Here is a 27,476-nt window from a genome sequence, read left to right as displayed (position 1 = left end):
TAATAGTTGTCCTAGTTGTCAGACTCTTTCACCTCAGATCTAGATATTTGCTCTATAGGGGTTATCATGTATCTCTCCACATCTTTTTTGTTTTTCTCATTGGCCTTTATTTACTTATTCATTCATTTCTGAAGGCAAGGGATGTTTGTTTGTGAGGCACCACTCATTTGTAGGGTAAAAGAAAAGGTACTAACAGCAAAAACAAATGAACAGGTAAATTAAAAACTGCAGAGGGGCTTCAGTGGTGCAGAATAAGCACTTCGATATGACTTGGCTCAGTTATATGCTCTTTTGCTCTTCTGTCTCTAACATTCTCTACATGAATGTTAAAATTACCGTCTCACGGATGAAAATTTAGAAAATTCACCCACAAAGTCATCATATGTACTGTCAGAGTGAAGGAAGCTGTATGGGAATGAAAAGAAAAAAAACTTTTAAAACACGAGTCAGTTTCCTACAACTTCACATTCAGTCATTCCTCTCTGTGTTATATCATATAACTCAATAAAATACTTTAAATTGGCGGTCGTAATGTAATCAAAAGCGGAAAAGTTCAACAAGTCACAACACTTTTTTGTTTTAAAGTACTGTAAAAGGAGTACTTTAAAACAGGTATAAATACTTGAGGTCATTTGGTATAAAATTTAAAGTAAAGCCTCTTTTCTTTTCGGTTTATATGATCAAATATTGCTCATTCAACCATCTGGACTGTTTTATTGCTCCCATTTCTGGCCGAGCTCGGCTCATCGAGTGTAAGATCAGATCCAAGAGAAAACAGTAGAGCTGCCCTCGGCTCTCTGCACCCGAATCCTCACTGCTTTTTGTATCAGACGACATGTCCTGGTGGTTTATGGGACATTTAGTGACTGGAGTAACTCTCTGAGGTGTTGCTGGTCTGGGAAACCTGGGCAGCTCATCACATCCTCTGGTTCCACTCCATCAATCGCTCCACAAGCAAAGCCAAAAGTACTACTGCTAGTGGTTTTGCTGCGAGCTGCAAGAAGGTGTGAAACAAGCTGAGAACATGGATAAAAACTAAACTTTCATCTGTGGTTGTAAAGTTTTTCTGTATTCTGATCAACTGAACAGTTACAATCAAGCAGCCTGCTGTAAGACATCCATTGGACGTAGTAAACAAAGCAGAAAGTACTGCGGTCAAAAAGGACCAAAAATCACAACACACTGCATGTAAGGGAGAAAATCATTATGACAACAGGAATAGGTTTCTTCATTAGGGAGTGATCAGAGCTGATGGGAAGACAGAAGGAGCTAAAGAAAGAAAAAAAACATCTTGGAACCTGTTGGAGGTTGCATTAGATCTATCCAAACTGACTGAGCTTGTATTATTTTGTAAAGAATGTGGGAAAATTCAACCTCTGGATGCTGGTAAAGAAACAGACACACGGCGGTGATTGCAACAAAAATAATGCACATCACACTTCTCTGCTTCTCTCATTATTCTTTGTAAAAGAAACAGAAAACTAAGGTCTGATCTGCAGTACATGTCTAATAGTTGTACTTTGTCCCACCTGAGCTCTGCTATTGCCATACTAATTGAGTGATTTTCTAATTCTATGAGTGGCAGTGGGTTTTATTTGGGGGCATCTGGGGGTTCATTGAGAATCACACTGACTCAATGAAATACATTCATCTTTGTTGAAACAGCCTGACGAGTTTTCCAACGCGCTGTAAAGGAATCGGTGGTCCAACAGGGACCACTAGCGGTGACAACGGGAAACTGCTTCACTTGAAACGTTCAAGTCTTTGACTCAGTAATGAAACTTTGTCTTCAGGATCGGAGTGATATCAGGGCATTCACGGCTCGTATTGATGTTTGTTTTCGCTCAAAATTAGTCAAGCATTCGTGGAAACTTTAACACTCATGTTTCGGGGCCCACATTCCGGCGCTGTGACCCAACAACAGCTGAGAGAGGGGAGGGGAGGGGTTCACCGCGCAGCTCCTCCTCCTCTTCCTCCTCCTCCAGCCGGCTGACGTCACCACGGCTGCAAGACCGGAGCAGCTCGGCACCAAGAGCCACAGCAGCTGGGCTGCGATCCCCGCCGCCTCCTCCTCTCCGTGCCGTGGGAAGACTCGCTGCAGCAGCCAGGAGCTTCCCGTCATTCGTCACGGCGACAGACATGGCCTCCGACGGCATGGACGAGCGCTCTCCGCTGCTGTCGGGCCCCAACTCCGAGAACGTGACCCCCACGGCTCCCCCGTACCTGCAGGATTCAAGTCCCCGAGGTAAACACGGTCTGCGGATCCCCCAACCCCCACCCGGCCCTCCACACTCTCCCCTCTGCTCCCCGCATTTCTGCCTGCATGCGTGCTGAATCATTTTCAGGGCGTATCGGGTTTGTGCGTAAATAAATCGGAGCCAGGCGCAGCGAGGCAAGGGGCATCGGCTGGAAATCCGACGGCAGCTGACACAAAAGGTGGAGCTTGGACTGTGAGAACTGGAGAAGTGGGTGAGAGAACGAGAGGGGCCTGCAGTAACACCGAGCGGGGCTTTTTCAGAGCAGAAATGCTTGCATCACGACTCCCCGAGCGTCGCGGGGTGTTTTCAGGGTGACAGCAGTGGTCAAAAAGGAAGAAAACGTGAGGATCCAGCTTTGAATGCTGTGCGTTTAGGGGGAGAGAGTTGGGGCACTGCAGATGAAACCAGGCCAGCAGCCTTTTGTCCCAGATGTGTCCTTTAAAAATGAGAAGAAATGAATGAGTCACAATCTTGAGGAAAAGCAAATGTTTTGTTTTGTTTTTGTGCTTGTCTGCACGAAAAGAAAACATGCAAATAGTAAGATAATCGGTTTCAGTATTCAACAGATAGTTTCAGTGCTCTGAGAGTTTGATGTATCATACATTGACCAAAGAGTGGAGTCAAACCATTTTTTTCCTAGTCAGCTCTGAACAGTTATCAGCAGATCAAATACTGAAAAGTCAGATTTTTTTTAAAACCCCCTTTTCATCATGTGCATCTAGACTTCAAAACACATTTTCTACAGATTGCTCTGGCATAGAGCCCTCTGTCCTCTCAGTCTAGAAATGATCACTAATCATTCATGATTACTAGATGGTTTGTGATTGCTACCAATCAGTCTGCCAATCTCCCCTCATTTGGCTCTGATAGGTGATCAGTTGAAGCACTTAAATGTCTTCAATAAATGCATCAAAAATAAGAAGCTCAGAAGCCATCAGCAGAGATGGTTTTCTCTCCTTTGTGGCAGGGATTGATCTTTAAATTGACATCAATCTAATCATTTTCAGAGATGAAGTTCTGTTAAATCAAAAATGTTCCTTGAAACTGGATGAATTCATGGTCGCTGGTGATCCACTAATTACATTTCTGCACAAAATGTCGCTGGAACAGAATGGATTTAATTCTAACTTGCTGGAAAATGATTGCATTTTGTGAGGGACGCCCAATATATCAGCATCAACGTTGCCGGTGTTAGTCATTTTTTAACGTTTCAGTATTGGTCTTGTATTTATTTTCATCTTGTTGCCATGTGTTTCAGAAGGGGGTATTTTTGTGTGTGCCATTTTTTTAAATGAAATCCAGGCAGCGTGTAGAAATGCTACCAAACATTTTTCCCGCAGGCTTGTGGAACGTAAATAAACACTTTTTGAAGTCGGAATATGATTTAGAACATGATTAAAGACAAAAAAGGCAACGAGAATAGCACTCAAGAACTCATTCAGTTGACCTTTGCCTTATGTGAGGTCATTAGTGGTGCCATAATATTATTATTTTGATTGTGATCTTGATCGAACAACAATTAACTAAAACATCCAAAATTGAAGTTTTATAGAATGCAAAATATATCTGAAGTGTGTACGAAGGATCTTAAAGAGAAGTTAAAGAGAAGTTCAGCTAGCAGCTTTAAAAACTTGAGTAAAATGTGATTGTACATGTGCAAATTCTTTTCCGCATTGTCGGCGTCAGATTTACCTTGAGGCTTTATTTAAACCGCAAAATAAAATCCCCCCGTTCAGATCAGAGTCTCAGCGATTGCTTTCTTTATAACAGAGAAGTCCATTTAGTGTTTGTGAGGGTTCACACGCCGTTGTTGCAACAATGCAGCTTGCTGTACAGAAACTAAATGAATGAAATCTGTGACCAGATGAATTTCAGAAGTTCAGGGAAAAAGTGGTCTAATCCTGCCAAATTCATGCTAAACCATTGGATTAATCATAGAGACTTTAAGGATCCATGAAGCGACAGTCTGTTTGTGCAAGAGTGGCTGGGTAAACCCCAAAATGAATGTTAGCTTTTTTCATTATTATTATTATTTCTTGGCCTATTTTCTCTGCCCTCTCTGCTGCTCGGATTATCCGGTAATTCGTCTCTAAAATTTGTTGGCCGATAATCGGCCAATTTGTTAGGCGGATTACTTTCGTCTAAACCGTGATGGCATTTTAAAACAAAACGTCTGCGATAACCAAAACCCAGCTGCATTTAAGAGATTGCGTGAAAAAGACAGAATTAGTTTTCTTTTTTGTTGTTTTTGTGCTCAAACTGAAAGATTTGTTGCGTTTGTTTAATTTGGTTTAAGGGGACAGAAGGAAGTCTACCTGTTTGAGTTTTGATACTCTGCTTGTTTTACACACATAATGAACTGAATGCAACAACTTAAATCACACAGATCATTTTCCTTGTTTGTGCTTCCCATAAAGCACAAACAAGGGTGAAAAATAAGTGCAATTTTCTTTTATTATTTTTTACTTCTGGATTACTCTCAGCATATAAATAGATTCTTCCTCAATTACATTTTCTCAGTTTGTTATAATAAATCTAAGACTTCAATAATTTTTTTTTCTAACTAAATAACATTTTATTATTGATTTTTAACCTCATAAATGACATTTGAACCAAAGGTAACAAAGGTCACAAGCAGTCTTTAATAATCCGGGTTTAGTGAAGGATAATCCAGTCCTGATCTGACATTGTTTTAGATTTTGAAATGGAGCTGATATGAGTCAGTCCAGATGCTAAAAATAGCAAATAATAATAATAATACAAATTAGCTTGTTATTTCTCCACTGAATAGAAAGTCAATCAGACTTTATTGTTGCTTCATAATTTGTGCCATACATACTACTCAACACTAAATTACTCCTGGTAGATTTGAAAATAATTATTATTTGGCCAAAAAGTTTGTTTCTGATAGGAAATTTAATGTAAAGAAGGATCTGAATTTGAGATATAAATGGCATCATTAATACAATTTATTATTATTATTATAAAAATAGTAAAAGAAAGTCAAAGGAGAAAAAAGTTTAGAATTTTTTTAGTTATTTTGCTTAAAAATCAACATTAAATATCATTAATAAACTTCTTAAGAATCAATTGAAAAACTGATTAGCTTTCCTATAATTTCTGGACAGATTTTGATGTTTCCATTAGTACTTTGACGACGAGCTCTTGGTCTTTGGTGGGAAGGTCGTCTTGCAATCACTCGAGTCTTTAGCTCTTCTCAGTTAGATTTAGGTTGGAGTCCTTCCTGAGCCACTCCAAAATGTTAATATTACTTCCAATCTGAAGAAACATGCTGATCAAACTAGGAGATTGCTCTAAATAAAAATCTTGCTGCGTATGAATCATTTTTGGGTTTAATTTGACTTGTTTCCAGCTTTGATGTCACACGTTTAGCCTTCTTGTTAACAGCTGACGTCTGATTTCCCCTGTACTAGTTCAACTAAATGTTCTGTAGGCAGGAATGAATTGGCGTCATTTAGTAAATGGACTAATTTTGTACTCGAAACGTTCGAGTACGAAATAGCAAATGAATAAAATAGCCAACACTCACTGAAGCCTTGCTCACTCTTGCAGCTGTTAGAAAAAAAAAACATCTCACATGCCACCAAAGAAACATTTTTCTGTAGTTTGTTACATCTCTGTGCCTCTTTTCCCTCAGTGATACGAAAAACTGGTTATTTTGAGTTATCTGTCCTCATTTAAAACTTCCATACTGAAGAGTGATGCAGCTGGCAGAGCCTGTTAGCGTATGGCTGTGATGTGTTCACTGACCAGGAAAAATCAGTCTTCTCGTCAGACAGACTGTAAAATACTGCAAATTAATTTTAGTCACACTCTGACCTCACTTTATTGCTTTCATTTAAGAGAAACCTGAAAATGCCAATTAGGTTAAAATAATTAGCCTAACCACAATTATACCTTTTGTAGCAACTCTAAACCATAATAATAAGTAATATACTACTTGTTTTACAATATTATATATTTTTTTAAATTAAAAACAAATCTTTTTACAGCCTTAGTTTTGGTGGATGCCAGGAGTTTTATCTGTATAGTTTTGTCACAAACGTTAAGTCTTACTATAATGAAGGCTTGGGCCTTTAAATACTGCGGTAATGCTGCCTGTGGTTCCAGTGGGTTGTCTTCTTGCCTTACTTCTGGCTCAGAGGACACCGAGAGGAAATCTATAATGGGTGGATTCACTTTCAGACATGCATTAGCACCATATCTGTAAAATACCAAGAGGGGGAGGTAGAAGTAAAAACAGGCCCGAACTGAGACGGAGAAGAGAGAAAGAGAAGGAATGATCTTGTATCTTCATCAGTTTTTTAAATCTGTATTGTTGCACAGCAGGTCCCGTTTGGGTATTTTGCAGGGATTTTACAGACGACAGTGTTTGCCCTAAAGAGTGTCTCGTCTGTGCCCTGCTCTAGTTGTAATTCTAGCCAGGATTATTTAAATGTTGGCAGGGAGTCCCACCTGTCCCTGTGGTTGTAACTGACTGGGAGCCAAGTGTCAGAACCAAACCCATTCACCTGCTGAAGACGAGGAGGAAGCGCACTGGGGACGCTTCTCAGGAAATATGAGCATACGCTATTTTATTTTAATCAGCTTTTTTCTTATGGACAATAAATGGACACAATTACAGTGTTGCATTAAGACACAAGATGGTGAAAAGAGAGGTTTGAGTGATTTGGGGTGTTGCACTTGTGCATTTATGATTGTAATTTGTTTTGTGTGTCGGATGCATGCCATTAACAGCTGGGACCTGTGTGTTCTCCTTGTCCTCCTCTTCCTCTGAAAGCCGAACTACCTCCTCCTTACACAGCCATCGCCAGCCCCGACGCTGGCGGCGTGCCCGTCATCAACTGCCGCGTCTGCCAGTCCATCATCAACCTGGACGGGAAGCTGCACCAGCACGTCGTGAAGTGCACGGTCTGCAACGAAGCAACGGTAAGCTGAGTGAAGAGACGGAGTGAAAATCTGAAAAGTGTGGCGGGAATATTTATTTACCTCTCAAAGTTGGCTCTTTGTAAAAAGAGGTTTTGTGCAGTTATGCTAGCAGTTGTGCAAATCCAGCTGCTGAAATTGTGATCCTAAAATGATAGTCATGATATTTTGTGCTACTATTGTGATGATGAAAAAAGTGACAATTGAAAACTATTTATTGCTTCCTTTTAGGTAGCTGTATGGCTGTAACTGCACCAGTCATAGTTCTTGGTGTTATTTGTATCACTAAACTGAACACAGTAACTACATTTGATTATATTTTCAAACTTATTGATACTCACAATAAAAAAAATGAAAATAAAAAACGGAGGAGAAACTGGTAAATAGTAAAATAATCCTAAGAAAAGGAAGAATCCAGATTTATAACTAGCAGTTGTTTTTAAGTATGTTGGATTAAGGAGCTTCAAAAATATATGAGTCTGTGGTGTAAGAAAATAGGCATGAACTGCTTTAATTTAACTTCTTCTGTAGGGATTAAAGAGCAAACTTGCATCAGCACTTATTCCACATTACTTCAGCCTGCTGAGAACTGACTAATAATAAAAGCTTATCAGGAAGCAGAGCTCATTCTGCAGTTTGCTCTCAAAGAAAGAAGTGAAAGGAAATTTGTCACTAGAAAGTTTAATTAAAACCGTCACGATTCAAAGCTGATATGAAGTGAAACTGTTCCTTCACTGTCTGCCACTGAGCAAATAAACGGTAAATCAAACATGATGGTTTGATTTGACATGTACAAAATAATCATGTTTTTCTTAAACAAACTTCAGAATAAGTTCAGGCTTCATATCTGAAAAAATAATCAGAGTCTGTGTGTTTCTAAGCTTTTTCTGTGTGTTTGTTCTCACTAAGCCCATCAAGAACCCCCCTACAGGGAAGAAGTATGTGAGGTGTCCCTGTAACTGCCTGCTTATCTGTAAAGACACATCCAGGAGGATAGGATGTCCTCGACCAAACTGGTTAGCAACAGATCCATTCATTTAATTTAATTTCCCCTAATTGCATCACTTGTGTATTTGTTACTGTCTAATACAGAAAGAAAAAAAAAACACATTTTGGTAATAAATAACTTTCTGGTAGTAAAGTAGATTTGTGAGAAATGATATTTATTGTTTCTATAATTACAAAGACTTTAAGGTAAAGGCATTGTTTTTCTTTGTTTTAACGAGCAGGATTAGCATAATTTTTATTTTCCTGCAAGAAAATATGTTCCAACTGATATACTATGCAACCATATTGTTATTTAGAAAATAAACCCTGTATGGAGTCAGGAGATTATGCTGCTATCTGCATTTTTATATTCTAATAGTGTGTTTAAACTGCTGGTGATTGTCGCAAAGACCTGCAGCAGATAGTAGCAAGAATTGACCCACAATTCAATATGTTAAGTCCTTCATACATAAAATGTGGTATATTGAATCAAAATATCAGTATTTATTTCATTTCTAACAATTTTAATGAGTTAAAGTGTTTACTTTTACTTGAACTAGTAACAAAAGCATCATGTATAAATACATAATAGTGTTCAATTTGTTTGTTTAGGTGTTTTTCTATTTCTTGACGTTCTCGAATCCTGAACTTTTGCGACTGCTTCTTCATTCTGCAGCAGACGCATCATCAACCTGAGCCCGGTGATGGTGATCCCCGAAGAGCAGCCCACCCAGCCGGCGCTGCCCATCCAACCCGAGGGGATGAGAGTGGTGTGCGGCCACTGTGGAAACACCTTCCTGGTACGAAAGCCCACAGACACGGACAAACACTCCCAGTCGGCTGCAGACATGTTAAAGTTTTTCTGCTGTTGTTAGCATGTTCATGGAATTCATTTTGACAGCCTCGTTGCAGATTGGCTTATACTTTTGATTATATCCTGAACAATTTGTCTGAAAAATAAATCTGCTTGGAGGGAAATAAGCAACATAAAAAAGTCATAAATTTCTATTGCAGCACATTCTGAATAATTATTCACTGCACATGAAGAGGATGAATAAAATCTGACTAAACAACTTTTCTTCACACTTGATTTAAGCTCCATTCAAAACAGAGAATGCCCACATCATGATGCTACCACCACTTTGTTTCACTGTGGATGCTGGATTCTTTCTGGTGACCTTTGAGGTCAGAAGGTAGAAAACAGAAAACATTTCCCTTCAAGGTTTTCAAAGTGTAATCCATTCAGGTGTCATACTTCATTTTTCAAATTCAGTGTAAAGAAATGTCAAAGTTTCTGAATATTATTAACTTTTCCAATGCCTTATTTAAGGATTTCTGAAAAAGTTGAGACACCGACACTCATGTTATTCCATAATTTCTAAGAGATGCAGATCATAAAACCCAGTCATTATTATACTTTAATATTGAGTATTCAAAGTGCCAGAAAATGCAGAAATATTCATTATAGATTTGTGCATATGTGAAATAGAACTGATCCATGTGTTTTTCATCAGAAAATGGCTGTGTATCTAAACTCCTTTCTCATTTAGCTGTCAGCCCTCGTCGAATTTTTATTTTATTTATGGTGGCTTTTCTTAATAACCCATGATATAAACAATATATAATTCTCTGTATTTATTGTTTCCTTCTCTATCCTGATGTGTTTGTAAAATGAAATCATTTTGATTCCTTTGTAATCTAGTACAGCAAACTGTGTTTTTTTTCTAAAAGCTGTAAATGTCAGGAAAATCCAACTTGGACAACTGAACTTTATTTACAGTTAATCATTAAATGACTTGCTGGTGTGAACTCCTGAATACTGAAACGAAACCAGAAGGACTCTCTCAAAATTTCAGCTTTAAAAGCTTTTTTATGTTTTATATTTTCCCCTGAAATTGTGCATTTGTTTTTCCATCTCATTTGTGCAGGATAAATGCCACTTTTAAATATGGAAAATGTTTGTCATGTAAAGCTTCTGCTTCTTTATGTCTACAGTAGAACCAATTTATTTATCAGTGGAAAACTTCTGACTTTTAAAATAGTTATGAAAGCAAGCTCGGGGTACTTTACTTTTTAAAGTGATCTCAAATGTCTTCTTTGTCCTCTACGTCTCTGACTAGAAGCCACACTAAACTTTATTTTTGTAGATTAGTTCTCACTGCCATACAACTTTATTTACAGTAGTCTATGCTCATTACAAAAATGTGCAGACACAAGGCCACCGATTCATAGATGCATCTTTCAAGCTCGGAGCTGTTACTTTCTTAACGTCTGCACATTGTCACCTGCGGCCTGTAGGGCAGCGAGGACGCCAGGTCATCTCCGCCGATGTCTGGTCTCCCCAGCGACGGCTCTCCTCCAGCACAGCGAGAGGTTGAAAAAGACCTGATCTTACCGTTGGACACATTAACAACAGCCTAACATTTGTTTCAGTCTGTGGCTTTCTTTAAGCTGATGATACCATTCTGTGCACATGTGGCTTCTAGAGAAATTATTCATTTAAAAAAAATAATCAGATTGACGTGTAAATGCAAAAATTTCTCAACCTCCGTTGAAAATTGCTGCTTACAATACTGAAAATAAATTTTTAAAAATAGATGTCATTCTTTTACTGAGGCCGCATGTCTCCAGGTAGACGTTGCACATCTGTTAACATGTTAATTATGTTCCGTTATTATGCTCCAGGCTGTATTAATGATTTTATTTCTACTTTTAAAAGCCTCAGATAAAATCTCAACTAATGCAAAACTACATAAATTAAATCTGAATTTTCTAAGGTACTAACTTTAATAATAAATAGTGGCAAACCTTCAAAACGCATCGTTTGAAATCAGTCCCAGAAAGATTTGTGCTGATTTGTGTCTAAAACAAGAGTAGTATTGTAGTGTGTTTACATGTCTGTGTTGACGTTGAGTACATATTCTTTTTACTTTGTCTCCACAGTGGATGGAGCTTCGATTCAACACCCTTGCCAAGTGTCCGCACTGCAAAAAAATGTGAGTCTGCTGGAAGTTTTAAAACGATCAGGTCACATTTCTTTACAACTTATGTTTTCTAAAACTCATGTATGTTTTGCAAATGTTTAATGTATTAAAATGTTGGAAAATATGCTAATATATTTGATAACATGCTTGTGAATGTTTGAACATTAGTGAACATATTAGAGAACAATAGCAAACATTGCTAACTTATTATTTGAGATATTTGCAAAATATTTTCTAATAAGCTGAAAAATACCAATATGCTTGTTCATATCCAAACATTAGTTTTGCAAATATTTTAATCTCTGTTTGAAAATTACCAAACAATCTGATTGGCTCCAACATTAGTAAATGTTGCTAAAGTAATTATGCTAACATGTTCGCAATATGTTAGCATAAATATTTCATTTCCTATTGAAAATGATCAAACTTCTTTGCACATAAGCAAATATATGTGTTAAAAATGTGGCAGTTGCTATTTTTACCCTGTTGACTGTTTGCTAACATGCATGCTGCAGTCACTAGCATGTCTGAACCGAGATTTTATGTTTAATGCATTTTACTAGTAGCTTCTGAAGGCTGTACATGTGGTGTAAAAAGATTTAAAATATATATTTTTTGTCTCACACTTTGCATTTAAAGCAGCCACGTTGGTGTCATTTAGTTCACTCTCAACTTGAAAGATAATTTATAAAGAAAAATACAAACATAAGATATTTCTTTAGCTCCAAGTTGTTGAGGAAAATTATTAGCAATTCATCGCTTGCACAGAATTGGTTTTGTTAGAAAAACTTTTTGTAGACATAAAATCCCCAGACATAAATCTTAGCGCCACATTTCTGTGGCGCTGTAATCAAACGCTTTCTTCAAGGGTAAACCTGCTGCAGTCGGATTCTTTAAAGGTCTGGATTTGCAGAGGAGGTGAAGCTAATCTAGACGTGTGACAGGAATTATAAATGGCAGTCTCACATGTGGTGGTAGTAAGGTTGGCTGGTCACAAGATGAATAAGTGGTGTTTGAGCAATCAGTGGTGTTTGTTGAGAGAATGATAAGGAACTGCTTTGGGGCTCCTCCATTGCAGTTTGATTGCTTGTGAAAAACAAAACGATGCATCTTTTTAGGGGCAGGGAGGATTATTTTTCAGTATTTTTAAATTTTTTTTTAACATAATGTCATGTTTCTAGAGAGGGAGCTGGGAGTAGTAATAAAACGCCTAAGGAAATTCACTCTTAAGGAATCTTTACTCTAGTTTAATCTGAATATAAAAGCTTACAAAAGTATGCTTTGCAAAGTCTTTCTTATTGGCTGAGATGCCACTCAATCTTTAACAAATGTTAAACAGATTGTCTAGATGCCAAACTGTTTTGAGAATTCGAGATGAGAAAGCATGTTGGTCTCATTTCTGAAGCAGTGGGCCTCTAAAAAGTTGCTAAAAGAAGAAGTGAGCCAGTAGAGGCAAAAAACCCTCCACAATAAAACAAGATAGAGTCCAGACTTCACTGCAATATATTGTTGGTTTTGCACTTTGACTAATCATAAAATTATGTGGAAAAATCAAAGTAGATATTTTTCCATCAGTTAAATAAAATAATTATTTTCTTAATTGAATCAGGTTTTCTGTTAGATTTTGCAACATTTTAAGAAACTGGCAGGAAATCTGATCTAAATAAGATATTTTAATGTAGTCCAGCATTAAAAGGCTCGACTTTCTCTAATCAGCTTAGAGAAAGCAGAAAAAAAAACTATTATTGTTCTGTTTATATTTGCTGTAGCCAATCTTTGCTTTCTTCTACAAATAATATTCTCAAATGCAAGATGTTTGAGCAAATAATTATCAAAATGAAAACAGTTATGGTCAAATGAAGGTGGAAGTGAAGATGCTGCAGCGTTTTCAAGTTGAAGTTCCCTGATTACACTCATTGTCATTAAGCCATTTACTGTCTGTTTCCACATTTTACGTTCAGGTTGTTTGTCTGGAAGCGGCGGGGGGATTCCAGTCGTTCTTTTACTTAGAGCGTCTGGATAGAAAGCAGAATGCTGAACGGTGAACAGGGAACTGGAGACGGTTGTGGCGAGGTTTAAAAGCAGGTTGAAGGCTAAATGTCAGGTGATCAGCCCCCCTCAGCGATCTGAATTTCAGCGATCCTTCAAGAATGCTCAAGCCCAGTCACATGAGGGGCATGTGAGCGCTGAGGAAAGCAAAGTTATAATGATGCAAGGAAAGAACAGGATGCCACTTGCCTCCTCTTATTTGTGTTTGCATTGGGTCTGGATGACATATGCTCGTTTATGCCGCTCATGTGATGTGTAAAAAGAATTTTCTTTTTCCTCACATGATCCTTGGGATGCTGATGTTTGGTTCAATCACATAATAATATGAATATTTTTCAGTTTTTTTCTTCTGATCCTTTATTTATGAGAGTTTTCTCATACATAATATGAACCTCTCTATTTTTAATCAGCCTTTACTCATGCTGGCTGTTTTCTACTTTGCTTCCTGCAGATCGTCTGTTGGCAGTGCGCTCCCTAGGAGGCGCTGTTGTGCTTATATAACTATAGGAATGATCTGCATTTTCATTGGAGTGGGTTTAACAGTGAGTATGTCCTGCTCTTTTCATTGTTTTGTTTTTTTTCTTGTAATATTCAGTGATAAAAATGCAATTTTTGTAGCAGAAGATAATTAGAGGTATTTGCAACATTTAAGAGACCACTTAAAATGACTCTTTATAGAAAAATGTTTGAGCAAATTTAACATTGCTCTTTTAGTCTATAAACTACTGACATGTCTCTGAAATTCCAAGCAAAAATTTAGTATTTAGAAAATGAGAAATGGTCTAAATAACAAAAAAGATGCACAGCTTTCAGACCTGAAATGATCCAAAGAAAACAAGTTCCTATTCATTTAGAAACAACAGTATGAATGTTTTACCTCAGGAAGAGATCAGAAATCAATATTTGGTGGAATAACCAGGAGGTTTTCAATGGGGTTCATTGCAGAGGTCTCCGATTTTCTCCAGAGCTGTGTGTTGGTTGGACAGATATCAGTGTTTTGAGAGAAAAAATGACCTTTAACATTAATGTTCACATGTCCTGCTCTGCAAAAATGCAAAATCTTACCAAGCACTTTTGGTCTCGTTTCTAGTGCAAATATCTTAGTCCACTGGAAATAAGACAGAACTAACAAGTAACTTTAAAACAAACTTGTTTTAAATCAGTAATTCTTTAATATTGCTGAAAATGTCCTACTTCCACTTACAGATTATTTCACTTAAAACAAAAGATGTTTTGTGCCAAATGAAATAATCTGCCAGTAGAACAACTAATTTATTATATCAGTATTAAGAAATTAGTTTAAACAAACTCTTATTTCCTGCCGTAAAGTTACTTGTAAGTTAGTTTTGCCTTACTTCAAGTCTTCTAACACATTTGCTTTGGAATCTCGACCAGAAATACTTGGTAGGATTTTGTGTTTTTCCAGTGTATCTGACTGAGCTTGAAATAGTTTGTGATGAATGATGGGGAAATATTTAGGTAACAGAGAGAGAGGGTTTTCAGCTGTAACTCTACCTAAGCCGGTTCTGTTGATTTATGCACTTCACAATAATATACAAATTTAGTTGGTTTATAATAAAAAATGTTTTTATATGTTTTCAAGGTAGTTTATGCCATGTTCAAGGTAGTTTATGCCATGTTCAAGGTAGTTTATGCCATGTAATACGTTGTTTTCTTGTGTTCCAACAGGTCGGTACTCGGGACTTTGCAAGACGTTACAACGCCACCTACGTGTCCTGGGCGTTCGCTTACCTGCTGGGTCTCATATGTCTGATACGAGCCTGCTACTGGGGGGCCATCAAAGTCAGCTACCCAGAAAACAGCTTCGCTTAGTCCGGGGACAGCTCAGCGAAGCCGAAAGTGCAAATTCCTCTTTTATTTTATTTTATTTTTTCCTCTCCATATTCCTCAGATTCTAGAGCAGCCAGGTTGAGTGCAGAAGCAGAGTGTGGAGGAGTGTTTGCTTGGAGAAACGTATTCGGGGAATGTGTCTCGTCGTTTATAGTTGGAAGGTTGTTGATCCTGCTGTCTGACCGAAGCTGGTACATGTTCAAACGCTGACCAAGACCCGCGGATGAACAAGAGTGAGAAAACTTTAAATCTGGATTTTTCCAGATGGTTGAAAGAATAACTGGTTCAAAACTCTGGTTAAATTGAACAGTTCTGGACCTTTCTTTGTCAGCAACAAGCAGTTTCTGTCTTCATTATTATAGCAAGATCCAAATGAGACAACCACCTCCCATTTGCACTTCATATTTTATGCAAATAAAATTGTTTTGCTGCTAGTAAAATCGAGCTACTGATAGTTGCACACTCATACTCTATTACAGCCACCCTGACATAGTATTATGTTGTTTTAATTCAAAAAATGATTGACTTTTAAACATGATTGTCATTATTTATCCATGCGTGCCAACTTTGCTGCCCAGTATTAGTCTTGAAAAGTTTCAGATACGTATGTTTTTATTAAAATGTTACTTTTGTCCTGTGCCTGCAGCTGTTAAAACCACGTTAAAGCAATATCCTCTCCTGGTCATTTTCTGAAACAGTCTTGTAATCTGCTCTACTGTTCTCAAAGTAATCCCAAAAAACATGCATGTTGCCTCCTTCCTGTCGCTGAGGTGGTGTCTTGCTCCGTTTCAGAGGTACAACATGGCTGTGAAGTTCCTGGTTTTGCTCCACTGCCTGTGCGTTCGAATGTAAACCCTCCTTCCTCCACTTAGATCGCTGCTCTCCGACCTCCTGTGAACTCTGTGCTACATCCCATCTATTTTTCTCCAGCGGCGGGCACAGTCTGAACCTTGTTTTGAATGTGACGATGATGATGACGTAGGTGAAATTTAGAAAATACCTTGTACATAGTTTGATTTCAGTAAAGGTGAGCAAAGTCAGGCGGAAGGAAAAGATGCTTCATGAGTCTTTTTAAAAACAAATAATTTATCAATAAAATGTTAAAAGTATCGAATTGTCTGTGTTTTTCTTGATGGGGGTTAGAAGTTTGAAATATGCACTACAGCTTTTCAGAAATTTGATCAGGCTGAGTTGCCTGTGTGATGCTGCCAGGAAGCCGTTGTTCTTTATTGAAGCTGCAGTACTGCCAAATTTCCACACGGTGGTTCTCTCTGCAAATATTAACAGCTATGCTTCCAGATTAAGTCGATCATCGCCTTATAAATTATGCCTCGACTCTGCTTAAGTTATGATTCACGGAAGTATGGCTTCTCCCCAATTAAATCCTGTGCAACAAATGTCCTTTTAGAAATAACCTAATTAAAAAAAGTCCACCTGTCTCATTCAACACTAAGTCTGGGTGTTCTGCGATGGCCGTGGAGGTTTGTTAGAGAACATTGGAGAACAAAGAGCATCATGGAAAACCGTTTAGGGAGAAACTGTCTAAAGTTAAAGGTTAGATTATCAAATATATAATCCCAAATTACGAACAACTAACAGAGCACTGTTCACTAATTTGTAAATGTAAAGAGCATGGCCCAACTTCAAACCTACCAAAAGATAAAATGGCCATCCCACGAATTAGGAAACGGAACAAGGTGTTTTTAGACGACATGTTTGACTTACAAGAAGAGAAAAACTAACTCAGCACATCACTCTAAACACGCTATTGCCACTGAAACACATTAGTGTGTCAGCAATATGGGAATTTGTGGGATTTGATTTTGTCAGGAAATGGAAGTGAAAGGCGATGTTACAGAACAAATGCACAGTATACTTCCACATTGGACAACAACAAAACATTTGGAATTTGCAACACAATGTATTAGGAAGTTTGAACATGTTTGTGAAATTCTCTGTTAGACTCTTTGAAACAACCAAGCAGGAAAAATGTTTACACTGTTTACTCATAATATTAGGTTTTTATATATTTCATGCATGTTTTCCAATATGTTGACCAACCATGAACTATCCCTGTAAATAGGCATTTATTTAATTGTTTCAACTATCTACTACTCTGTTACAATAACCATGTGGTGTCACACTTGCAGAACAAAAACGAACAAGAAATACTCACAGCATACTCAACAATATTATCTTTATTAGAGACTTTGTCTCAGTTCAATACATTAAAGACAGAAATGTGGTTTAATGAGCTCCCTGGAGCTGCTACAATTGATACAATGTCTTTCTAAGCGACTCATTTCCTGTCTCTTTCACACACTCATTTAATGCAAACAACAACAATAATAATAATAACAAAAGTCTAAATTCAAACTAAGCCTAATTATGAATATATTCCTGAAACCAGAACGTGATTAGCCCAATGTCCTCAAAGAGTTATCTAACGAGACAAAAACACAAATATTTCGGCTCTACGCTGGGCGACGTCACGGTCGATGATGCCGGACCATCAGACGGGTCACCGATGAGCTCACAGTTGTTAGGATTAAAGAGCTTCTTCGTGAATAAGTGCAAACAGACACAGATGAGCTACTGGAGCTACCACTGAACTATGAAGGAACATGGAAAGTCATAAACACTAATCACCATGTCGTCACAAGTAATGCTGTTTCAAGGAGAGTGAGGTGTTTCTGGTGATGTGTTGACTGGTGTCTGTTTCCTCCTCATGCCGTCTGGTGACGATCAGTGGATGTTGGTGGGAAATGTTCAGTTGTTGTTGAGGACCCACCAAGAAGCTGCAGGTGAGATCCAGATGATTTACAATCTATTAAACCCCTTAGAACATGGCTGTCATTTTGGGCCATATCAAAAATCAGATTTTTCATAAAGGGCCACAATATATTGTTTAAACCAATTAAATTGATAAAATGCCAATAAATAGCCGTTCCTCCAGGATTTTGGAATTTAGTGTTTTAAAATTACAGATTTTGTGATGCCAATTTATAAATGTATGTAAGGAATTGTAATATTTGCACGAATGTATGATGTTAAATAATACATTCGTGTAACTTTTTATTATGGAACATAACTTGACATCAAGTGAGGCTGAAGCAGCAGCAGCCACTTAAATTCAATGTTTTTGACCAAATTTGAGAAAATTTGCTGTAAGATCATAAAAAAAAATGTCAAGATTTGTGTAAATTTTGCAGATTTGTGAAAAACTGGAACAATTTATTGATGTGATTTGGACTTTAAAGGGCCACATAAAACGTTATGGTGGACCAGATTTGGCCCCCGGGCCTTGACTTTCACACATCTACCCACATATCATTTTCAATGAATTAGAATATTGCTGAAACATTCATTTATTTTCTGGCTCCCTATAGATAAGGGAATAGAGTTTAAAATACTGCTGGTAGGTTATAAATCGCTGAACGGTTTAGCACCACAATGCATTAAAGATCTGCTGGTGTTGTATCCACCTTCCAGGTCCATCAGGTTCTCTGGTTCTGGTCGGCTCTCAGAACCAGAACATTCAGATGTGTATTAATGCCATCAGACAAAATGTTATGCTTCAATAGTTGACTGCCTTTGACTATTTTTCTGTTTTTATGATGTGAAGCTCTGAACTGCCTTGTTGCTGAAATGTGCTGCACAAATAAACTTGAATGACCAATAAATTTTTTTTTAAACAAAAAATATGAGTTTATTGAAGATACTGTTTATTACCTGCTTGAAGCTGTCATTTAAAAAACTTACTTCTAATCTGACAATATTCTAATTTTGTGTATGTCATCAAAAACTGATGGAAAACCTGACTTATTTTTATATTCACTGCATAGCATATTAATTGTGAAAACCTTTGTGGATGTGGAATGTGTTTCCTTACCAGGAACAAGCATGGTGGTGATGCTCTCAGGAGTTTCCAGGAAGTCGACGTTCCCCCTCTGGAAGGTTTTACTGTAGTTAGTCTGTAGGTGGCTGAGAAGCAGAGAAGACAACGTGAGGAACCGATCACTGTTTGTGTGCAGTGATTCAAAGTCATTCTGGTTTGTCAGTTAAAGCTTTGGAAAGGGAGCTTGTGTGTGGGAACAAGCAGAAAGGCAAGAGAATTATTCTTCTTAAAAATAAAAATGACAAGAAAAATAGGAAAATCCTTTACATTAAAATATATCTTTCAATTTATATTGAAAATTGAAAAATACATTACAAAATGTATTTTTTTGATACTCCAGAGGAAAGTTTTTTTTTTGTTTTCAGTTTTTGACCATGAAGATGAGGCTCAGAGATCATTTATTTGTCAGCAACAAAAGTATTCTCCAACATGCTATCAAAGAAGCAATCAGATTATATTCAGCGCTTCAGTCGTACATTTTCTGCCAGAATCCAGTATTCTGAACAACATAGTCTGAAAGATTTATCGTCCCGCAATCTTTTAAGTTCTTTAACGCATCCATGAAACCTCGAGCCTCTGGTTTTTGCAAATATATGATTGCAAAGACTTTGGGAACATCTATCACATTCAAGAATCCACAGGAATTCGTTTGAAATGTTCCTTATTAATCTTTACAAGAGATTTATGTATAAACTCATCATCTGAACCTTTAATAATTTATCTACAGTTGATTTCTTTTTACTTCATGATTGTGAACTAAAATTAATGTGCAGCACAAGATGAATAAAGTTGTATTTCATAATTAATTGTCGATCCTATTTATCCAATAAATGTGAAAAAAAATAGAGTAATAAATTGAAGAAGCTGATGGGGGAAAACAGCAACAAGAAAAAGACTTTTCAACCCCTTCCATTCTCGAAGTTCAAGCATCAGCCAAACCTTCACTGATAAAGAGTCCAAGCAGTAAAAAAAGAGCATAATGTAGAGTTAATGTGAATCGATCCACGATGCGTTAAACTCTGACGCACATGATTGAAACCAAGCAATCACGTGCTGTGCAGATTTATCATGTTAACTGTGATAAAAGCATCAGCTTCATTTCTAATCCACGCGGATACTCACTTCTTCCACACGTTGTTGTGTTCCCAGAACTCGTAGAGAATGAAGCGTGATTCATTCGCCAGCCGCTGAACTGCGATGCTGCCGAGTTAAAGACAAAAGAGGGGACACGAGTCATGCAGCCGCTAATTAGTGTTGCTGCATCATGTCCCCCAAGAGAGCTTGTGTTTCTAAATTGTTTTCTGAGTCCTCACTGTGAGCGAGCAACGAGGTGTTTACAGCACAATCATAAACACAATTAAATTGCAAAATGCAACCATAATCCGGCAACATTTGAGCGGTGTTTTTCATTTAATCATAGAAACAAGTTGAAAAATATACTATTTTAAGGAAGCAACGTTTTAAAGCATGTAAAACGTCACACTCTACTTCAGGCTACTGGTATGAGACTAAAACCAAAGTGACTCAGGTTGAAGAAATGTTTAGTCACAAAACAAAAAAGATAAAAATGTTAGTTCTTAGGGATCAGGAGAAGGAAACGTTCATGCTCTCCAATCCTCTGAAGCATGTTGTGGGTAAGCTCAGCAAAAGAGCAAGAACAAAACATGACAGGCGAGACAAATATTCTAACACTGCAACATGTTTTCTCTCCCTAATGTGACAGAATTTCAGATTAAGCTTATTATCTCATCAAAACCTACACAGTAATCCTGCAATCGTGTCAAGAACGATACAACTTCAAATTGCTTCGAAAGGAGGATTTAAACTGAGTTTGTTTTAATTTTACTGCAGTGGCATTTTAATAACTCAACATATATTTAGACATTAGTTTGGATGAGGGATGCAGGCCAGATGTTGGCTTACTTCAAACAGTTTCCGAGATTGATGTGGCTTTAGATGAGGATGCTTTCTTTTATTTTAGGTTGAGGATGCAACAGCTCAGAAAATAATATTTAAGTGGCAAAATCAGGTATGATATTCTAAAGTCATTTTGAGTATGTTAACAGTAAGATGTGCAGATTTATCATGTTAACTGTGATAAAAGCATCAGCTTTATTTCTAAATTAGTCACCATTGTGCTTGTGGTATTAGAAAAGATTAAGCAAAGGCAAAGGTCTGGCTTGCTCCAATATTCATCCACATTGTGCATCTAGTTGGATGCTGTAAAGAAATCCCCTTTTTTGACCAGATGGTATCCCTTGGATTTCCATTCAAAAAATAATTATAATATAATTATTTGTGGATTCATAGCTGGTGGATATCAAACCTGACAAGCTGATCTCGTCCACCGATGATATCAACCTCGGCAAAGGTCTAAAACCGGCCAACCAGATCATGCCTGCACATTTATAGTTAACAAGTTGTTGCTGAATTGTTGCCAATTCAGCAACTTTCTTGATATATTGAGCAACATTTCAGACAAAAAAATAAATAAATCTGGTGTCGGCCAAAATTGGAATTGGGAAGATAGGCTTTTTTTTTTTTTTAAAAAGATCGGTAATCAGCGAACGGCCAGAAAACTGAAATCGGTGCACTCCTACATAAAATCCAAATAAAATACAGATTGTATCTGTAACACACATGAAGCACAACATGCAAGCGCAATGGAACAAATGAGAACGGGTAACAGAGGAAAAGGAACTGACTGTAAGCATCCTGTCTGGGCACAGGCACAATCCATGTACTGCCTGAGAGCCAATCGAAACTCCTCCAGCTCCTCCTCCAGCACTGACAGCTGCCTCTGGACTATTAGGATGTGCTGTGAAGACAACACACACATTCAAAATGTCAGCTTGCTTCTGGTATGGTTAAATCATCAGCCTGTTCAGATGAAGCACAGCTCCAAAGGATAGACAGAGGTGGGTTTCGACTTTCTTTCCTCTGACAATAAGAAAGAGAGGGGTGTTGGAGCTCATCCCCTGGTTGAGAGGTGTGAAGAACGGGAAAAACTCGGTTTAATCGTGACAACAGAGAGCTTGCTGATAATTTCCTGAGGCTGATGATTTCACGGGCACAGCGGCAGAAGAGAACAGGGAGTGAATTGTGGCTGCAAGATACACTTTGTGCTTTAATGGGGGGGATTTTTCTGTGCGACTGAACCTTTAGGATCTTTACTATTTACTTGCTAATTTGGAAGAAACACACACACACACACACACACACACACACACACACACACACACACACACACACACACACACACACACCCCCCCCCCCCCCCCCCCCACACACACACACACACACACACACACACACACACACACACACACACACACACACACACACACACACACATACAGAATCTGAAGTTGTCAAACAGAAAACAGTCACACGTCAGGCTGGTCATTATCGGTTTCTTCAGCGGCCGATTTATCCCAAGTGACACACACCGATAATGACGTTGATTCATTCATGCAGACATCTGCACTGAAGCAGTAATGAGAGATATTATTTTCATATGCATGGGTTAAGATAGATTATTATACTGCAATAATATTTTTGCTGTATGTCCAGTTGTTATTTACAGTTGTCATTTTCACTATTGTTATTATTACCTGTCAATTTTCTTGTCTGAGTTGGTTTGTGATCATTTTGTCTGTTTAGTATCATTTATTTGTTGTCTTTTTTATAACGTGGGTTTTTTTTATAACATTTTCAAAGAATGTTTGATTTTTCTTCTACTCCACAATTTAAACAAAACTGTTTTGTTTTATCACTTAAAATGTCAATAAAAATACATTTAAATTAACAGTTGCAACAAGATAAAATGTGAAAAAGTTCATTAGATGTAAATAAGGTCTGCAAATCACAGGGAAATCCAGACAAAACAGATTGTAAATCAACATAAAATATCAGGCATATGTCTGACAATCTGCTGCTGTGGTTTAAGCTTGTTGGATTTTAAGATAATTTTTTTATTTTAAAATCTTTCTGCAGAATCTTGTAATAACTTTGATATGAAACAATGCTCAAGACACGCAACGAGAAATGCGCATAAACGCATAAACGCATGTCAGTGTTAGAAATACAGTCACACAGCCACAAGACAAGATTATTAATATTTTGTAGTTTTTCGTCTACACTCATTTTCACATATAAGAAAAATAACTATCATTTTGACTGGTTGATAATTCCTGAGGACGTAGAAAGTCTCGGTGGGTCCACGTGTCAAACATCGTCAAACTGTCACGTCCAAATGAACCGTAGACTCGCAGATGAAGAATGAAGACGCATAAAAGAGGGAAAGCGCCGCTCTTTCTATGGCAACTGCTGTCTTCGTTATCAGCGTCTGCACAAGCCCTCCATGTGACGGCGGAGTAATAAACACAGCATGGTCACTGCACAGTGAAAGGAGGATGAAAATCAATAAACCAACCGATTTGCTCTCCAAGACCTCCTCCTCAACGGGCTCCATGCGAATCTCCTGCAGAGGAGGAAGTACACGGAGGTTAGCTCTCGTTTAAACTGCACCAGGGTTTACATTTCCTCCATATTTACATTGATGTTGTGACAAGGTTTTGGGGACATTTTCAAACCACAAGATGAAAAGACAACGTGGATGTAAAAACGGCATCTAAGGATGTGAAATAAGAAAGAAGTCGACGTGGATCGCAAACAGAAAAATAAAATAATCTTTAAAAAGCTGCTGTAGATCGCACTGTGGACAATCATTGCAACACATTTACATAATGTCCTGTGCATAGAGAAAGGGATGCCTTCGATATGTGGGAATATTAGGACACCTTTCTCTTTTAAATGTTTTAAAAACACTTCCAAACTCATAAAAGCCCAATTAAAAATGTACACAAACCCAATCCAATGGATGATTTTACAGTTATAAAATGTTGGTATTAAACCTTTTTTTTAATGTATTCTGACTTTATGTGATGAGCTCCTTGTCTTGGCCCCCCATGCTGTCCTGATGTTTTAGATGTTTTCCTGCTCCAGCAAACTAGATTCAAATGATTCAATTACCTCCTCAGCATGTTCTACAGAAACCTGATAATGACCCTTTTATTTCAATCAAGAGCTTTGAAAAGGGAATTATGTAGTCCTGCAGGACAACACAGAACCCTCTGAAACAGTCTATGGGCAGCTGATTTCATGTGTGATATTTTAGTTTTTTGTCAGAATCATTGTTTGATTGACTCTGTTTTACTTCTGATACGACATTTACCGGCCCGTTGTCTTGGCTCATCAAATGCCTCCCTCACATGTCAGTTTATTACGACACATTGCTTCATTTTCAGGTCCAGATTTTCTCTCCTGTGTGAGCATATGTGTATGTGTTCATAATGTGGGCAGGTGTGGTTTGCCACTCTGATATTGTTGTGCACCAACTCGTCACAATTTCAGGGGATAACGTGAAGACCAGACGGCTGAATTGCTGAAGACAAACGGCAGAAACTAGACACAAAATGAGGCAAGTATAAAGAAATTATGCTGAAGAAAAAGGTGAAGTAACCTTTTGCTCCAGACGGTCGATCAGCTTCTGCAGCCTGTTGACCTGAACCGTCCACTGACAATCTTCATCGTAAGCACCTGGGGGAGAGAGAAAAATACAAATAAAATAAAAAAAAAACACAAAGGAAGCTGGATTTTAAACAACAAAGGTGCACAGATGAAAGCTGCTTCATACATCGTGTCTGTTTAAAATATTTTCATCCATCGATCCCCGGAAGCGGATGCAGGTATGAATGACTGCAGTGAGCCAGGGGGTCATTTCAGGGTTTCCTTTCATGACGGCCGGCAAACAACCACAGAGATCGATGGGAAAGCTTTGAGACCTGTAATCGCTTTGTTTGGGTTTTGTGTTTGTTTCTGGCAATCACAGCAGGTGTTGCGTTGGAGAGGCGACGTGTGCAAACAATGGTTAAAAAACAACGAGAACAGAAATGGAGACAATCAGCTGGAGCAGGTAGAGAATATTTTGTATGTGTGGAAATGTGGGGAATATTTTATCTTTGTTTTAAATATGCATTTAGGTAAAGATTTAGTACAAAGGAGCATCTGGATTCTGCCAAATATATCATTCTTCTCAAAAAAACATCGATAACGGTCTTCATCTTGACTTTACTTTTCACAAATTTTAGAATTCAAAGCAAATAAAAACTTCAGTGTGTCGAAAAGCCAATTTAACACACATCAGTCGTTCACTTTTATAGCTTAGTAATTTGCTTTAATACAGCTGCACAAATCAATCATTTGCAGGTCAAAGTTTCAGATTAGCCAATTTCTCACTTGATCAGCTCTGATTTATGGTCAACAGGTTGAAGACTGAATCACTGGACTTTTATTTTTACTGTTATTGAACACATCTGAGCCATGAACATGTGCCACTGTTGAACTAATAACACAATGGAGTGTTTTCTGATGAGATCACCAGATGAACGTTAAAGCCATGCGCTTTCGTGTTCAAAAATGCCCAATCATGTTATTTCTTTCCATCTTATCAGATTATTTCTAAAATTTGGACTTTTATACACAGGCATCCAGAACCCCAGAGCTCCATCTGAGCACGCGGTCCGGTCCCCCTCCAGGCTGTCCCTGGCCTTTCCTCTGCCTCTCCTCGCGCTCCTCCCTTCCACCTCCGTGTCGTGCTTTCTGATCTGCAGAGACGCGCTCTCTCTGACCCCACAGCTGTTTCTTTGCAAACAGCAATGCCACGTTGAGTTATTTAAAGTGAGCAGTACATGCAAACGCATGAACCCACCTGAATTGACAAGACTGAGGTGAGGGTTGTTGGGGGAGAGGCTGTTGTTTCTCTGGAGCCTCCGATTGGAGCGACGACCCGAAAGCTGGATGGACAGAACCTCTGGCTTCACGGGGCCCAGTCTGGAGACAGAGCAGAGATTATTGCTCTGAAATCAGTTCAAACGTCTAATCTAGTTCAAAACGAATGTCATCTTATGGCACTTTACAAAACAAATGAATAAATAAATACAACATTCAAAGAATGCACCGAAATTTAAATTATACAAGAGAGGGAACTTATTTATAATACACATTCCAATTTGGTCCAGCTATTAAACAATGCAGTCGAGTTTAAGTTAAAGTTTTCTTTCTGAGGAAATCTTGGAACCAAACAGAACCAAACCCATAAGCTCTGTACCATCCCTAAATCCTAAGAATTAGAGACAGAAATATCTCCTTCCAATGTTTTGTCTAAATCTCTAACTAACAATCATCATAAAATATAAGTAATTACTGATCTGAATATTAAGTTGTTCTTTCTGCAACATCACATAACATCAGGCCAGATGTAACTTTTATGAAGAGAATAAAGTTAATGTAGGGGAAAGTGATAATTATATTCTCCAACAGCCCATAGCAGTATAACAACAGAGATAACTCAGAATGGCCTGAGTCATATTTACTCTAAGCTTTGTTAAGTTTTAAGCTCAATTCTAAAAGTAGACAGGATGTCTGTCTCTGTTGGGAACATCTGGAAGAATCAGATCACTGATATATGAAGGATCTTCATTAAGAAAGAGAATTTTAAATTCAGTACTAAGTCTAAAAGAGAGTCGGTTATGGTATTATTTTGACACTTTTAGAGAAAGTTACACAGCACAGTGAGCGATGCATCAACATTTACATCATTTTCGTAATACACATTCTTAAGATAAATTGGGACTGAACTCAGGTATTTGGATCAAACTGGGAATAAATTCAGCAAGTCCAGAGTTGTGCTGCTTCATTCTTAAGCTGTGTTGTGCTGACATTGACATTAATGTCAGTGACAAGGTGCATGCTCCCAGAGGGGGACATCGCCTACGATTTATCATACTGCCGCCAACTTGTTTGGGCCCATACTATGAAAAGACTCAAGGGATTCTGAGTTCACACTGACTGTTTTATGCTATTTTATTTCTAGGTCTTTTTCGCAAACCCCTTTTCAAATCTCTGCACATTTCTATCGGTTGTTGTTTTGTTTTTGCAATCTCAAGGTTAATTATTTTTCCAGTGTTTCTTCTGAACAAGTGGATGGCAATGATTATACATCTTCTTGAATTTGACTTGAATGACAACAACCAAAAACAAAGACGAAACATCAAAACAAAATGTGTAATAAAATGCCAAAACATTAATTCATTTTTAAAAGTACAGATTAGATTTTTTTTTAAACATGCAATATTTTATCAAATTTGCAAAACTTAACATCAAAAGGTGGTTTGCTAAAAAGAAACAAACCAAACACGCCAAATGGAAACACACACCAAACCTTGACCTTTGCGTACTTCCACCACCGTCCTGTCGTTGCAGTCAGTGTGTTCAGCAGAGCTTTTTAGTCTAATATTATCTCAGTAGTAATAGTCACAGTAGTAATGGTTCCCCAGCAGTGACTCATATACTGTCAGTGTTTACATCACGATTAAAGCTGTTAAAAACTAAACCCACTGCACTCAACCAGAGACATGTGTTTGCAAACATTGTATTTGT

At 37.8% G+C, this 27,476-nt stretch overlaps 2 protein-coding genes across 4 annotated transcripts in view; one reads left to right on the top strand and one right to left on the bottom strand.

Annotated features, from left to right (window-relative positions):
* Positions 1 to 1,928: 1,928 nt before the first annotated feature.
* pip4p2 (phosphatidylinositol-4,5-bisphosphate 4-phosphatase 2) lies at positions 1,929 to 16,185 on the top strand. 3 transcript variants are annotated; one of them, XM_055054082.1, is made up of 8 exons: positions 1,929 to 2,245; positions 7,084 to 7,208; positions 8,115 to 8,221; positions 8,869 to 8,992; positions 10,491 to 10,565; positions 11,136 to 11,188; positions 13,677 to 13,767; positions 14,915 to 16,185. In XM_055054082.1, the coding sequence occupies exons 1-8, from the start codon at positions 2,140 to 2,142 to the stop codon at positions 15,056 to 15,058; spliced, it is 825 nt and encodes a 274-aa protein (XP_054910057.1). In that variant the 5' UTR covers positions 1,929 to 2,139; the 3' UTR covers positions 15,059 to 16,185. The 3 variants fall into 3 exon arrangements, with proteins under 3 accessions (XP_054910057.1, XP_054910056.1, XP_054910058.1); XM_055054081.1 differs by having other exon boundaries at positions 1,933 to 2,245; positions 7,060 to 7,208; XM_055054083.1 differs by lacking the exon at positions 10,491 to 10,565 and having other exon boundaries at positions 1,944 to 2,245; positions 7,060 to 7,208.
* A 1,071-nt stretch (positions 16,186 to 17,256) lies between these two features.
* Positions 17,257 to 27,476, bottom strand: part of necab1 (N-terminal EF-hand calcium binding protein 1) — a 29,798-nt gene continuing 19,578 nt past the window's right edge. Inside the window, exons 7-13 of the mRNA XM_055053793.1 lie at positions 25,747 to 25,868; positions 24,499 to 24,575; positions 23,410 to 23,457; positions 21,680 to 21,792; positions 20,097 to 20,174; positions 18,969 to 19,060; positions 17,257 to 17,874 (exon numbers count right to left, since the gene is read on the bottom strand). Coding sequence (XP_054909768.1) covers positions 17,846 to 17,874; positions 18,969 to 19,060; positions 20,097 to 20,174; positions 21,680 to 21,792; positions 23,410 to 23,457; positions 24,499 to 24,575; positions 25,747 to 25,868 — 559 coding nt within the window. The 3' untranslated portion in view covers positions 17,257 to 17,845. The remainder of the gene's footprint in view (positions 17,875 to 18,968; positions 19,061 to 20,096; positions 20,175 to 21,679; positions 21,793 to 23,409; positions 23,458 to 24,498; positions 24,576 to 25,746; positions 25,869 to 27,476) is intronic.

The sequence above is a fragment of the Poeciliopsis prolifica genome, unplaced genomic scaffold, assembly GCF_027474105.1.
Source record: "Poeciliopsis prolifica strain line A6 unplaced genomic scaffold, Auburn_PproV2 SCAFFOLD038, whole genome shotgun sequence".
Classification (NCBI taxonomy): domain Eukaryota; kingdom Metazoa; phylum Chordata; class Actinopteri; order Cyprinodontiformes; family Poeciliidae; genus Poeciliopsis; species Poeciliopsis prolifica.
The sequence above is the reverse complement of the archived record's forward strand: the minus strand, read 5'-3'. Positions and strand labels throughout refer to the sequence as shown.